Source organism: Sciurus carolinensis, chromosome 2 (genome assembly GCF_902686445.1).
Source record: "Sciurus carolinensis chromosome 2, mSciCar1.2, whole genome shotgun sequence".
NCBI classification, from domain to species: Eukaryota; Metazoa; Chordata; class Mammalia; order Rodentia; family Sciuridae; genus Sciurus; species Sciurus carolinensis.
In genome coordinates, this window is record NC_062214.1 from 49,439,004 (window position 1) to 49,452,184 (window position 13,181).

Sequence of the window (13,181 nt, forward strand, 5' to 3'; positions counted from 1 at the left end):
GGATTCTGGCACCCAACTTCTCAGTGTGTGCCCTGATAAAACACCCCCAAAGTGCTGGCATTTGGCCTATGCTCACCAGTTTAGGTCCACTGTTGCTAAATACTTGTGAAATACTCTCCTGTTGGCTGCCTCCTGCCTAGAATCACCCCCAGTCCAATGCCCACCCTAGAACCCCCCATGTTGCTGCTGAGCCCATCCTGGTTTTGCTAGCCCACTCAGGCAGACCCTCCTGCCATAGAGCAAGCCACTCACCTGACCCCAGTGTGCGCAGGGAGGAGCGGTCATACTTCTTCACCCAGGTGTCGCCATATTTCAGCAATAGCCGGACAGCTGTTGGGGCGCCATAGAACTGATTGATCTTTAACCTCTGCACTGTCTCCCAATACCGACCTACAAAGGGACCCAAACCCACAGTCAAGAGGAGAATCTACCAAACACCATCTATTTTAAACACATTTGGTGACAAACCCAGAGTGCTGGTTATGTGCAGACATCTGCATGTGGTCACAAAAAAAAGGGACCCACGCCTGTCCCTGACAGAAGGAACTCCATGAGAAAGTGGTCCCAAAGACAGCCTCCTCCAAGTACTCCCCAAATCCAAGGCAGCATGTGTGGGAATGGTCTGCACCTGGTTTTGGATGGCTGCATCCACACAGCATATCCCACATCAACTAGAAGGAATCAGGTCAAAGGGATGTCACTATAAATTTTCAAAAATGACATCAAACTTTGACATAGTCACAAGTAATTCCTAAAGGAGTTAGTGGTCTTCCCCCTGGTAACAGCACAATCTTTGCTACATGTGCCTTAGGGCACAGAGTCATGTACCAAGCATGCCTAGTATGCAGACATCGGACTTCCCTCCCCCACCACCAAAACCAAACTCACACCATTCCTTGAAATGATGCAAAAAAGACCACAGCTGAGCCATGGCTCTCCATTCCTACAGTTGCCCCTACACCCTCTTCCTTAGGTATAGCCAGTCCCATCCAGTAGCAAGAGTAACCAAGAGAGGTAAGGAAGAAGTCCATGCACTGTAGAATGCTCAGGGCAAGAGTCCACAGGTAGAGTCACTATGATTCCATTACATGAAAACAAATTATTTGGGGACAATGTATCATGTGAGAGAAGATGCCAAAGGAAGCAAGATGTGATCATGTTTCAAAGTGATCTCATTTTAACAAATGTGGCCTTGAAAGATCTGGCAGAAGGGCTGGGAAGAATAGAATAGGAGGGCAGCTAACCTGAGATTCAAGGAAAGGATGGATCTGGTCAGGTGAGGTGGCCATAGAGGTGAGAGGGACAATGCTAAGGTGATGGCCCAAGGCAAACAGGTTAAGTTAGACAGATAGGAACACTGTAATGGGTGGTTTTGAGACGAGGCAGCTTCTGACTTCTAATCAGACTCCTTCCTATTGCTCATCTAATCTTCCTGAAGACACTGTGCTGGGTGGCAGTTCACCCAGCGGGGCTCAAGGTCCAGCTGCTCCAGCATCCACCTTGATTTCTTGTCAACCACAAGAACTATCCCTTTCCAGAGCTCAGCCTCTGCTCTTCTGCAGACCTTTTCCCTTCCCTACCACCAGTGCAGGGACCCAAACAGGATCTTCAGTTCTCACCAGCATTGGGGTAAACTGGAGTACTCTCGAAAAGGACACTGGTGGCTCCATTGCAGAGGGGTCCATATACCACATAGCTGTGTCCTGTGATCCAGCCAATGTCAGCCACACAACCAAAGACATCGCCTGGCTGGTAGTCAAACACAAGCTGTGAAAGCAAAAGGAAGACCATTAGGAGCTTGTCCTTCCACCCCACCACATGCCCACATAGTGTGTGCTGTGGTGTATAACTGAGATGCAGTCGCCATGGCCACCAGTGGCAGGATGAGGGAGTGCACTGTGGAGGCTTCATACAGTGCACAGAAGGAGAAATACAAAACATCAGGTATACGGAACAGTCGATGTAAGCTTGTGGTAGCTATCTGGGAGGGACACATGGGAACGCTCCAGAGCTGGCAATGTCGCTTCCCCTGTAACAGGTGTGCACTCAGAGGCAAAACTTCACCTAATTGTCTAAGTCCATTTGGCACCTGGACTGAGGGTGTAGCTCAGTGGTAGAGTACATCTCCAACACACACACACACACACACACACACACACACACACACACGGGCACCTTTCTGCATTACCTTATGCTGCAATTTTTTAAATCCCTTAAAAGTTGCAAAAAAACAAAAGCCAAAAAGGCCCAAAACTGCATTAAGTATCACTAGCTTCTAAGAGTATTAGGAGAGAGATTTGCATTTCCTTCATTCTGACTGAGGGTCCAAACAGAGCCTGGGAGTCTTGGGATCCAACTGCCATCTGCAGGAAACACAGAGGACAGAGGGACACCAGGGACAAATGGCCAGGTGTTACAATGAAGTTTAAGAAAATGAAAGGGATAAAGGGGAACCTATCCTTTTCATTTAAAAAAGACTTAAAAGACATCCAAAAAATTGTAACTGGGGCCAGACTGAGCACAGTGGCACATGCCTGTGATTCCAATGACTCAGGAGGCTGCAGCAGGAGAATCACAAGTACAAGGCCAGCCTCAGCAATTTAGTGAGACCCTACCTCAAAATAAAAAATAAAACAGATTGGAAAAGTAGTTCAGTAATAGAGTTCCTCCAGGTTCAATCCCCAGTATCCCTCCCAAAAAAATCATAGCAGGCAATGTATGTCCAGGTATGAACTTTTGAGAGGGGAAAAAAACTATAAAAAGAAAAACACAGAACAGTTATAATTCAGGACATAGAAGAAAGGGCTGTGGTCATGTTGTAAAAGGGGTTGGGTAGGCTGGCGACATTCCGTTTCTTGACCAAAGTGGCATTTGCCTTGTAACTCATTAATTTGATTTGAATAATTTTCTGTAGCTGTGTTCTAAAAACATGTTTTCAAAACTCTGGTCAAGTTGGCCTCCAGGGTCCTGCTCCTACAAATTACTAGTCAATTTCTCCAGGGTTTGTAGGTAGGTCAGGGGAGTTTACAAGTGGCCTGGTCCCTGTGAAGCTATTTTTCCAGGCCCCACACAAAAGAATGCATTTTCATTCTGCTGGTGAATCAGAATGCCCTCAAACCAAAGCATTCAAAAGTCAAAAGAATTATTAATACAACTTGGACCCAAACTGCCAAGACTGTCATGAGACTGCAGAATTCTCCCCCTGTGGTACATGGAGGAAGATCAGTCTCCTAAGGACTGGTCAGCAGCCAAGCAGCACCCCAACCCCACTACACATGCTGGACATCACTCACACATCCAGCACCCTTCAGAGGCAACCATTTCTAAACCAGGCAAGAAGCACACCTGTAATCCCAGTACCTCAGGAGGCTGAGGCAGGAAGATAGCAAGTTCAAGGCCAGCCTCAGCAATTTAGTGGGGCCCTAAGCAACTTAGTAAGACCCTGTCTCAAAATAAAAAACAGGTATGTAGCTCAGTGGTAAAATGCCCCCAATTCAATCTCCAGTACCAAGAAAAGAAAAAGAAAAAAAAAAAAAAAAAAAACCTTTTCCCTAAAAGCCATAATTCTATAGTATGAACACACATGCATGTGTACACACACAAACACATGTGCACATATATACAGGCAAGCATGCATACACACATATGTACCCACACGCATTTATATGCATGCAAACATGCACTTACATACACACACTGTGCAAGAACCCACATACTAACATCCCAATGATTATGATAAAGGCACCAACCACACACTGTGCCACTGTGTGTGGCTTCACACACCTAATCACTTGAGCACAGTCACCTGAGCTGTAGGACAATCCCAGATGTGAGGACTGTTAACCCCACCCTACAGCCAAGGACACAGAGACTTGGATTAACACGAGCTAATCCAGCCACTGCAGGACAGGGCTGGGGCACACACCTGGTTGGGAGCCCACACTTTTACCTAAACAATCTTTTTTCTATGTGTTGCTACCACTGAGCAGAGAAGATTATATAGTTGCCCACTTTTCTGTGGATGTCTAGGTCTCCTGGCATCCCAAGGCCTAAGCACTGAGCCTGGCATGGGGCAGACCCTAAATACCAAATGGATAAGAAGAAACACACCTCCCTTTCCATTACTATTCATGTTTAGTCTTATCTATAGAAGCCTGGAAATTTCTATTCCTAATGATTCAAAAAATCTTCACATATTGAAAAAACATTCAAAAGATGTCCCCTATACCTATAGCCCCACTTCTTTTGCTCATGTAGACAGGGTCCAGGGAACACTTTGAAAACAAATAGGCTGAGCATGGTAACTGTAATCACAGTAACTTGAGAGGCTGAGGATAGGAGGACCACAAATTCAAGGTCAGGCTGGGCAACTTATCAAGATCCTCAGTAACTGTCCCAGACCCTGATGCAAAATTTAAAAAATAAATAAAATAAAAGGGGTTGAGGATGTTTCTCAGTGTTACAGTTTCCTTAGCTTCAATTCTAGTATAGAAACAAAGGAAACACAAATAACAAAGACACTCACCACATTTACAGCTTCCCTAATGTATATTTTACATTTGATAGAAACAGATCCATTCTGCTTTTCCTGGCATTTGGTATCAGTGGTTATGTTTTCCAAAGCATTTTTACTTACACAATCTGTCAATCTTTGCAACATCCCTACCAGGAACTGAGGAACGGGAGGTTTCAGATGAGTAATCTGAGGTCAAGAAATGTCCCATGACTCATGCGAAGTCAGTCAACAGCTAGAGGCAAAAATGTTAATTACATATTCACGTTCAGTGTGACATATGATCTGCTCAGCCAATCCTGCACCACATCTGTCTTTCTGCCTCACTGTAAATGTCCTTAGTGCCGAGCATGAGTTCTGTGCTCCAGCACCTACTTCTTCTTCCCTCTGTAACTCCCTCTGGGGAACCTCCTCACCTCACTTTCATCCCCAGGAGTTCACTTCCCCATGAGACCCAGCCTGCCCAATTAGAATTTTCCATCCTACCCTTACCCCTACCCATAATGACCAAGTCAGAATTAAACCCTGTACTCCAACCCAGCCATGAATTTTCTGGGACTGTTGAGGGTATCTCTGGCTCCTGGGTCAGCCCAGCTAAGGAACAAAAGCCTGGCTGGGAACCTCATCTGCAATCCAAGAGGGCCAAGACAGGGAAAGATGCCACCAGCCAGGTCAGCATTCAAACTCTGCTCCAGTCAGCTCCCTTCACCACTGCCACCAGCAAAAGCTGAGTTGGCCTTTTGCAACAGAGTCCAGTCCACAGCTGGTAGTTTAAAACTCAAGCCCACGTGGAATGTGTCAGCTACTCCCCAAAGTAACTATGAATACCCTACTAAATCACTATTCCCCACTCATCCACATTTAAATGGGTACTAATTTGCAAATGCATTTATTAGAATAAAGAAAATGCTCTATCAATGCTTTATATCACAAAAAATGTGGCCCACTATAGTGCAATTTCCACATAGTAAATTTGTTTCTTTATAAAAGTTTTTTTTTTTTTTAATTTCACTTTTTAAATAAGTAGGGGATGGAACCTAAGGCCTTGCATGTGCTAGGTAAGTGCTCTGCCATGAGCTACACCCCTTGTCCTTTTTTTATATTTTGAGACAAGGCCTAAGTTGCTCCGCCCAGCATTAAATTTACAATCTTCCTGCCTCAGCTTGAAGTAGCTGGGATTTTTCAGTTCTGGGATGGAATCCAGGACCTCACACATGCTAAGCATGTGCTCTACCACTAAGCCACACCCCTAGTCCTTATAAATTTCTGTTGTTTAAATTCTTGTATTTCCCCAATATAGTTGCAAGATACAACTTTTTACATCTTGTATGGAGTAAGGGACTCATGAAGTCAGAAGTGCCTGGGCCCAGAGCATCAGAACACAGTCCTGCTGATGACCAGCATCAGCCTGGAGTCAGAGTCAAGGAGGTTCTATTTCACAGGCATCAAGCTGATGGAGGGGTGAGGGCAGGGCAGAGGACTGCCGGGTCACAGCCAGGCTTGGTACCTTGTCTCACAAGCACACATCCCTACTCCACTGTCTCAACAGCATGACTCACAATGGCCCTGCTTATGAGCACACTATGACAAAACACCAGCATATCATACCAACACGGCATCATCCTACAGCAGGAGGAGTCCAGTCTTAACTACAGCCCCTCCCGACCCTGCCCAGAGCCTGCCAGGGGCATGGCGGCAACCATCCTGGGCTCTCCTTCCCACACAAGCCTCTACCTTGTGTGTCAGGGCAGCATACAGCAGGTAGCCTGCCTGGGTGTGGACGAGCCCCTTGGGGGTGCCAGTGCTTCCCGAGGTATACAGCATGAAGAGCATGTCCTCGCTGTCCATGATCTCTGGGATGCATACAGGGGCCTCTTTGGCCATTTCCTGGAAGGGAGAAGAAACATCCAGGGCAGTTAGTCTCTCCCCTTCATTCAGCTTCCCTGAGAATACCACTTCCCCAGCTGCAATGACTGAACAGAACAGATTCAGAGCACCTTCTCTGGCCTGCCCAGGTTCAATTCCAAATGCAGAGAAGACACAAAATAAAAAAATGGATCTGGAATGTAGGTGTAGCTCAGAAATTGAGATATGCTTAGCATGCACAAGGACCTGGGTTCCATTCCCAGCAACAACAACAACAAAAAAAATGGTGGCGGGGATGGGGTTGGGGGGTGAGGGGGTGGAGTGTGAACACTACAAAGGAAGCCTGAGCACCTCTGGGGAACCCAGATTGAGAACCACAACCCAACAAACCCCAGACCCTGTTAACCAATTTCTCCTGTTAATTAACCCTATTAATCTCTCCTCCTCAAACTATACAAAGTAAGGTAAACCCACCTGCTCGAGGGGAATGTCCAGATCCCCCATATGGACCTTGTTGTCCGTCCTTTGAGCCACCAGGACATGCTGGACAGTTGGACAATTCTTCATGGCTTCATCCACTATTTTCTTCAGCTCCACCACACGCCCTCCCCGGAGTCCTTGGTTGAAGGTGATAACCACCTTGCATTTGGCTAACAGAAACAATATGGACATGTCTGATCAGTTTCCTCCCTGCTCCAATCCTCATAACCTGACTTGAAACCACACATCCCAGACCTGAGAGTATAATGAAGTTCAATTTTGAATAAAAGAATTAACCAAAAGAGTAAAAGTCTGCTGGCTTTGCTATGCGGCAACACCAGGTCCTCCCAGTTCTGAAGAAGAACAGGAAGGAACCAGAAACAAATGACAATGAAGCTCAAATTCTCCTCCTTCAGGATGGCAGCATAAAGATAGTTTCCCAACCAACTTCCACTCTTCCTCCCACCTGCCCCAGGAGTTTTCTCCAGGTAAGTGGCTATCACACTGCCCACAGCAATCATGGTAGTAGAGCAATATTGAGAGGTAAAGACCAAACCCCACAGTATCCTATGTGGCCAGGTCCAATTCCAGGGGCACTTTCATAACCTTGTAACCTTCACTGTCCAGAAAACAGAGACCTCTCCACCCCAGGTGGCTTCCCAGGTGGCTCCCCTGGTTGCAATTGGTCTTCAATGACTAAGCCTGGGTCAGCCAGACCCAGGACTATATTGGGGAACCTGAGCTTCCAAAGATAATAGGGCAAGGCCCAGAGCAAGAAAAAAGGGACACACACTGGACATGAGGATCATAGGCAAAGGAATTACTTTTTGCACTGTACTCTAATGTGGGATAACCCTAAGGAAAAGCCTGTAACAAATACCCATTGTAGCATTGCCTAGCAAGAGCCTCACACATATCTCTGGGGTCTTTTAATCACTCTGTACCAAGGGTCTATTCTAAAGCCAAGGGCAGAAGTGCTGAGGAATTACCCCCACCCCTGCTGTCCTCAATCAATGACTCTCAACAGATGAAGAATACTTACCTATCAAAATGTATAAATGCATTCTACCGTCATATACAACAAATTAGAACAAATTTTTTTAAAAAGAATAAATACTTCAACTCCCCTACCTGCATGAGGGGTTATCCTGATGCACATAAGCTACATTATCACTCAGGTTTCCCCGTGGATGAAGTTCTGGATGCCCAATGTAGATCCATCTTTCTGAACCCACTTCCCAATGCCTGAGGATCACCTCTCAGATGTACCACTTATACTGGGACTCTTGTCTCAGGATGTCTTCTGTGAGAGCACTAAGTCACTATGTTCCTGAGTCAGTCTGAAATTTTTTTCTTTTCTTTTCTTTCTTTTTTTTTTTTTTTTTTTTGTGGTGGTGGGGATTGAACCCAGGACCTTGTGTATGCAAGACAAGCCCTTTACCAACTGAGCAATATCCCCCCAACCCTGAAAATACTTTAGAGCCACATGTCCATGATCTTTTTCCTCCTAAGAGTCCTAGAGATGTAATGGCCTTGAAGGCTACCTGAGAATTCTCCAGCACAGGACTTTGCAGCCAGATGACCCCAAAGGCCTATCCAGGGATTGGAGAGATATTTCAGACCTGCAGGAGCAGCCACACCTTCACGGGGCACCAGGGCACCCACTTGGGTCTGGTCACATACATTCTTTGCTCTTCAGACATTAGCAATATGTCACCAAGGGAAATTGAGTCAGACATGTGAGGCCTATCAGAAACTCTCCAATCCTATATCCTTGGAGCTGAGTGTGGTCTAAGTGTGCTCCCTGTGGATGAAAAAGGAAGATGACCCAAGCAAGTAGAAATGATGGTGCTCAAGAACATAAGAAACAAAGAAAGCAGTGTCCCTACCCATTTCCCATGCTGAAGTGGCAGCTCCTTCTAAAGCCTCTATGACTCACACCTCATTCCTGGGTTCTCATTTGCCCAGGGCCCCACTGCACAAGCTGTTTTCAAGGTCAGAGTATCAGGGCAGGACAAGGTCATCTCACACACTGGATCCCTTCACAGCTGACTGATGGAGACAGGGCTAGTAACAGCATGCAACACAGGTAGGAGCCATGTGACACTGTCTGAGAGGCCTCAACTGTCCCTTCCTGGTTTGAAACAGGTCTTAGAATCTGTGTTAGTTCTCAATTGCTCCCATGGCAAATGACCACAAACTTGATGGCTTAGGACACCTGTTTTTAGTTCACAGTTCTGCAGAACAGGTAGGCTTGACAGGTGCTCTGGGCACAGTCTCACAAGGCAAAAATGAAGGTATCAGCAGGCTGGGCTCCCCTCTGGAGGTTCTGGGGAAAATTCTGCTCCCTGGCCCAACTGGCTATTGGCAGAACTGAGTTCCATGGGACTACAGGGCCAAGATCTCCATTTCCTTGCTGTCAGCCCTGAGCCATTCTTCTCTTCTAAAACCACCCACATCCCTGGCTCTTGGTCCCCTTTATATTCAAAGCCAGCAATAAGCAAGAGAGAAGATTAAAGAAGAATGGTGACATCCTGGAAACTAGACAGGGAACTAGAACACTAGAATCATGCATATCAACTGAGATGGCTGCCTGGTTCATGGCAAGACCCTGGTAGGCACACTCACAAAACACCCAGTCCTCCCAGTGGCAGACTGAAGATGGCTACAGATTCTTTGATCTAGTCTTATGGAGAAAGATAACCTAGGTCCCTTCCCCTGGTATCTGGACTGGTCAGTGAATGGTTTGACCAATGTATAATAAAAATGATACTCTGTGTATTCTAGGCCTGGCCATGAGGATGATTAGCAATTTCCACTTTCTTCCTCCAGGAACTATGAGCCACCATGTCATAAGTCTGACTGCCTGAGGGTGCCGTGCTATGAGGAAGTCCAAGGCAGTCACACGGAGAAGCCACATGAAAAGAAAAAGATACCAGACCAGCCCCCAACCATTCAAAGTCAACCCAGTTGGTGTCTGGAAATCATGGAGCAAAGAGAAGTCATTCCTACCATGCCCATCTGATTCTTGCCCCACAGTTTGTGAAATATAACAAAATTTATTATGTTCAGTTATTGTTTTAAGCACAAAGTTTTGGTGCAGTTTGTTACACAGGAAAAGATAATCAAGAATGCCACTTGTTGGCCCAAGAGGACCCAAACACTATCTCATCAGTCTTGCCCCCAGAAACTCAATACCAGGAGAGCTGGACACAGAGATCAGAGGGTGTTGGGGCAGGTTTTTCTTAGTGGCAATATCCTGAAGAAAGTTATAGGAGGTCTCCTGCTAAGGCCTTCAGAGGTGGTATGGTATCTGCTTTCCCATGCTGGTGGTTTAGGGGTCCTGAGGTTCTAAGCACTACCCCAGCATCCAGGTACTAAATCCCTAGTCTTCCAAAGTTTTCCAGAGTCAACTGTTATGGCTTGTCTCAAAGCATCTTAAAAAACACACTTAGTGGGGCTGGGGCTGTGGTTCAGTGGTAGAGCGCTGGCCAAGCATGCATGGCACCACATACAAATAAATAAAATAAAGGTATTATAAAAAAAAAAAAACACTTAGTAACCATGACCATGCCAGCAAGAGAGGAAAGGAATAGTCCAGTATAATGCTAAAAGAATAAACTCTGATGGAAAAGCCTGACTCTGACTCTGGATATGTCACTTAAAATCTCTGTGCCTCAGTTTCCTCATCTTTTTAGCGGGAGTACCAGGTATTGAACTCAGAGACACTCGACCACTGAACCACATCCCCAGCCTTTTTTTGTATTTTATTTAGAGACAGGGTCTCACTGAGTTGCTTAGCACCTTGCTTTTGCTGAGGCTGGCTTTGAATTTGCAGTCCTCCTGCTTCAGCCTCCCAAGCTGCTGGGATTACAGGCAAGCACCACTGCCCCCGGCAGTTTCCTCATCTTTAAAAAGGAAAAAATAACCTCCCACCAAAGAAAAGACCAGGACCAGATAATTTCACTGATGAATTGTACCAAACACTTATAGAATAATTAATGCCAATTATTCTCAAGTTCTTACAAAAACTGAAGAGGTGGTGATCCTTTAAAATCCATTTTATGAGGGCAGTATTACTTCAATACCAAAGACACTTTAAGAAAACTGAAGACCAAATATCCCTTATGAAAAATTATGCAAAACCCCTTAATTCAATACCATTGACAGGATTATGCCCCATGATCAAATGGGATTTTGCCCCCAGAAGGCAAAGGTGGTCAAAATGCACAAATCAATCAGTTCAATACAACACACTGACAGAGTGAAGGAAAAGCCAAAAAAGCACTTGAAAAAATTAAATACTCTTTCATGATAAAAGAAAAAAAAACCACTCAACAAACTAGGAATGAGAAGGAACCTATTTAACCTGATAAAAAGCATCTATGAAAATAGCATCACACTCAACATCAAAGACCAAACCAAAGTTCTCCTTCAGTATCAGGATGAGTCCAGGATGCTACTTTCCCCACTGCTATTCAACTTTGTAACAGTAGCACTAGACAGAAAAATGAATTAAAAACATCCAAAGTGGAAAGAAAGAAGTAAAACTATTCTGTATTCCAGTGTGTGGAATTCTGTGGTCCAGTGTGTGGAAAATCCTAAGAAAAACACACATGCACACAAAACCTACTGAAACAAATCAGCAACTTTGTGGTATCCAAAAGCAACATGCAACAATGATTTATGTCTCTCTACATAAGCAAAAGATATTAAGAAAACAATTCCATTTACGAAAACTTCAGGAAGAATAAAATTCTTAGGAAAATGTAACAAAGAATAGGCAAGACTTGTACACTAAACTCTACAAAACATTGTTAGAAGAAAAAAAAATTTTTTTCAGTACTACGGATTGAATCCAGAGATACTCCACCACTGAGTTACACCCCAGTACTTTTTATTTTTATATTAAGACAGGGTCTCATTAAGTTGCCAAGGCTGGCTTTGAACTAGTGATACTCCTGCCTCAGCATGCCCAGTAGCTGGAATTATAGGTATACACCACTGCACCCAGCTGACAGGAGAAATTTTTAAAGACTTAAATTTAAATAAATCCATGTTCTAGGATTATATTGTTAGTATGGCAGTACTTACCAATTCTTCTACAGATTCAATGCAATCCCAATCAAAATCCCAACATCCTTTTGCATGGAAATGGAAAAGCTAATCCTAAAGTTCATATGAAAATGCAAGAGACCCAGAATAACCAAAACAATCTTAAACACATGTACAAAGTTGAAAGACTCACACTTTCTGATTTCAAAATTTGCTGTAAAGCTATGGTATCAAAATGGTTTAAGAACAGACCACCACAGAATAGAAGATAGAGCCCAGAAGAAGCCCATATGGTCAAATTATTTTCAAGAAGGGCAGGTGCACCTCAGTGGTAAAGCACTTGCCTCACATGCACAAGGCTCTGGTTTCCATCCCCAACCCTACAAAGGGTGCCATTCAACAGGTGCCAAAACCACTGAATATCCATAGGACAGAGAATGAAATTGGACCCTGACCTCATACACTATACAATAAATAACCTAAGAGGGCTGGTATATAGCTTTGTGGTAAAGCACCTGCTAAGCTCATGTGGGTTTCTGGGTTTGATCCCCAGCGGGGGGTAAAAAAAAAAAAAAAAAACTCAAAATGAATCAAAGACCTAAATGTAAAAACCAAAACTAGTAAACCCTTAGAAGAAAATATAGGAGCAAATCAATATGATGCCATTTTTTAAATAATACAGCATAAAAACAAGCAACAAGAGAAAAAATAGATAAACTACTTTATCAAAATTAAGAACTTCTGTGCACCAAAGAACACTACTGAGAGAGTAAAAAGACAACCTATAGGATGGTAGAAAAATATGCAAATCATATACAGTATCTGATAAAAGTCTGCCATCCAGCCAGGCTCATTGGTGCACACCTATAATTCCAGTGACTCAGGAGGCTAAAGCAGAAGGATTATTGAAGGACAGCCTGGGCAACTTAGCAAAACCTTGCCTCAAAATAAAAAATAAAAAGAACTGGGGATATAGCTCAATGGTAGAGCATCCCTGGGTTCAATCCCTAGCAGTACAAAAATTTAAAAAAAATAATAAATATTCAGCTTCCAGAATATATATGGAACTCTTAAAATTCAACAACAGGGCTAAGGGTGTAGCTCAGTGGTAGAGCACTTGCCTCACATATATGAGGCACGGGGTTTGATCCTCAGCACCACGTTAAAAATAAATAAATAAAGGTACTGTGTCTATCTACAACTAAAAATATTTTTTAAAAATTCAACAACAAGGGCTGGGGAGATAGCTCAGTCAGTAGAGTGCTTG

At 44.2% G+C, this 13,181-nt stretch overlaps 1 protein-coding gene across 1 annotated transcript in view; it reads right to left on the reverse strand.

Moving 5' to 3' along the window:
- The window catches only part of Acss1 (acyl-CoA synthetase short chain family member 1), a 60,462-nt gene that overhangs the window by 12,221 nt on the left and 35,060 nt on the right, over nt 1-13,181 (reverse strand). Inside the window, exons 4-7 of the mRNA XM_047539142.1 lie at nt 6,854-7,029; nt 6,248-6,400; nt 1,620-1,767; nt 253-390 (exon numbers count right to left, since the gene is read on the reverse strand). Of these exons, the coding sequence (XP_047395098.1) occupies nt 253-390; nt 1,620-1,767; nt 6,248-6,400; nt 6,854-7,029 (615 nt within the window). The remainder of the gene's footprint in view (nt 1-252; nt 391-1,619; nt 1,768-6,247; nt 6,401-6,853; nt 7,030-13,181) is intronic.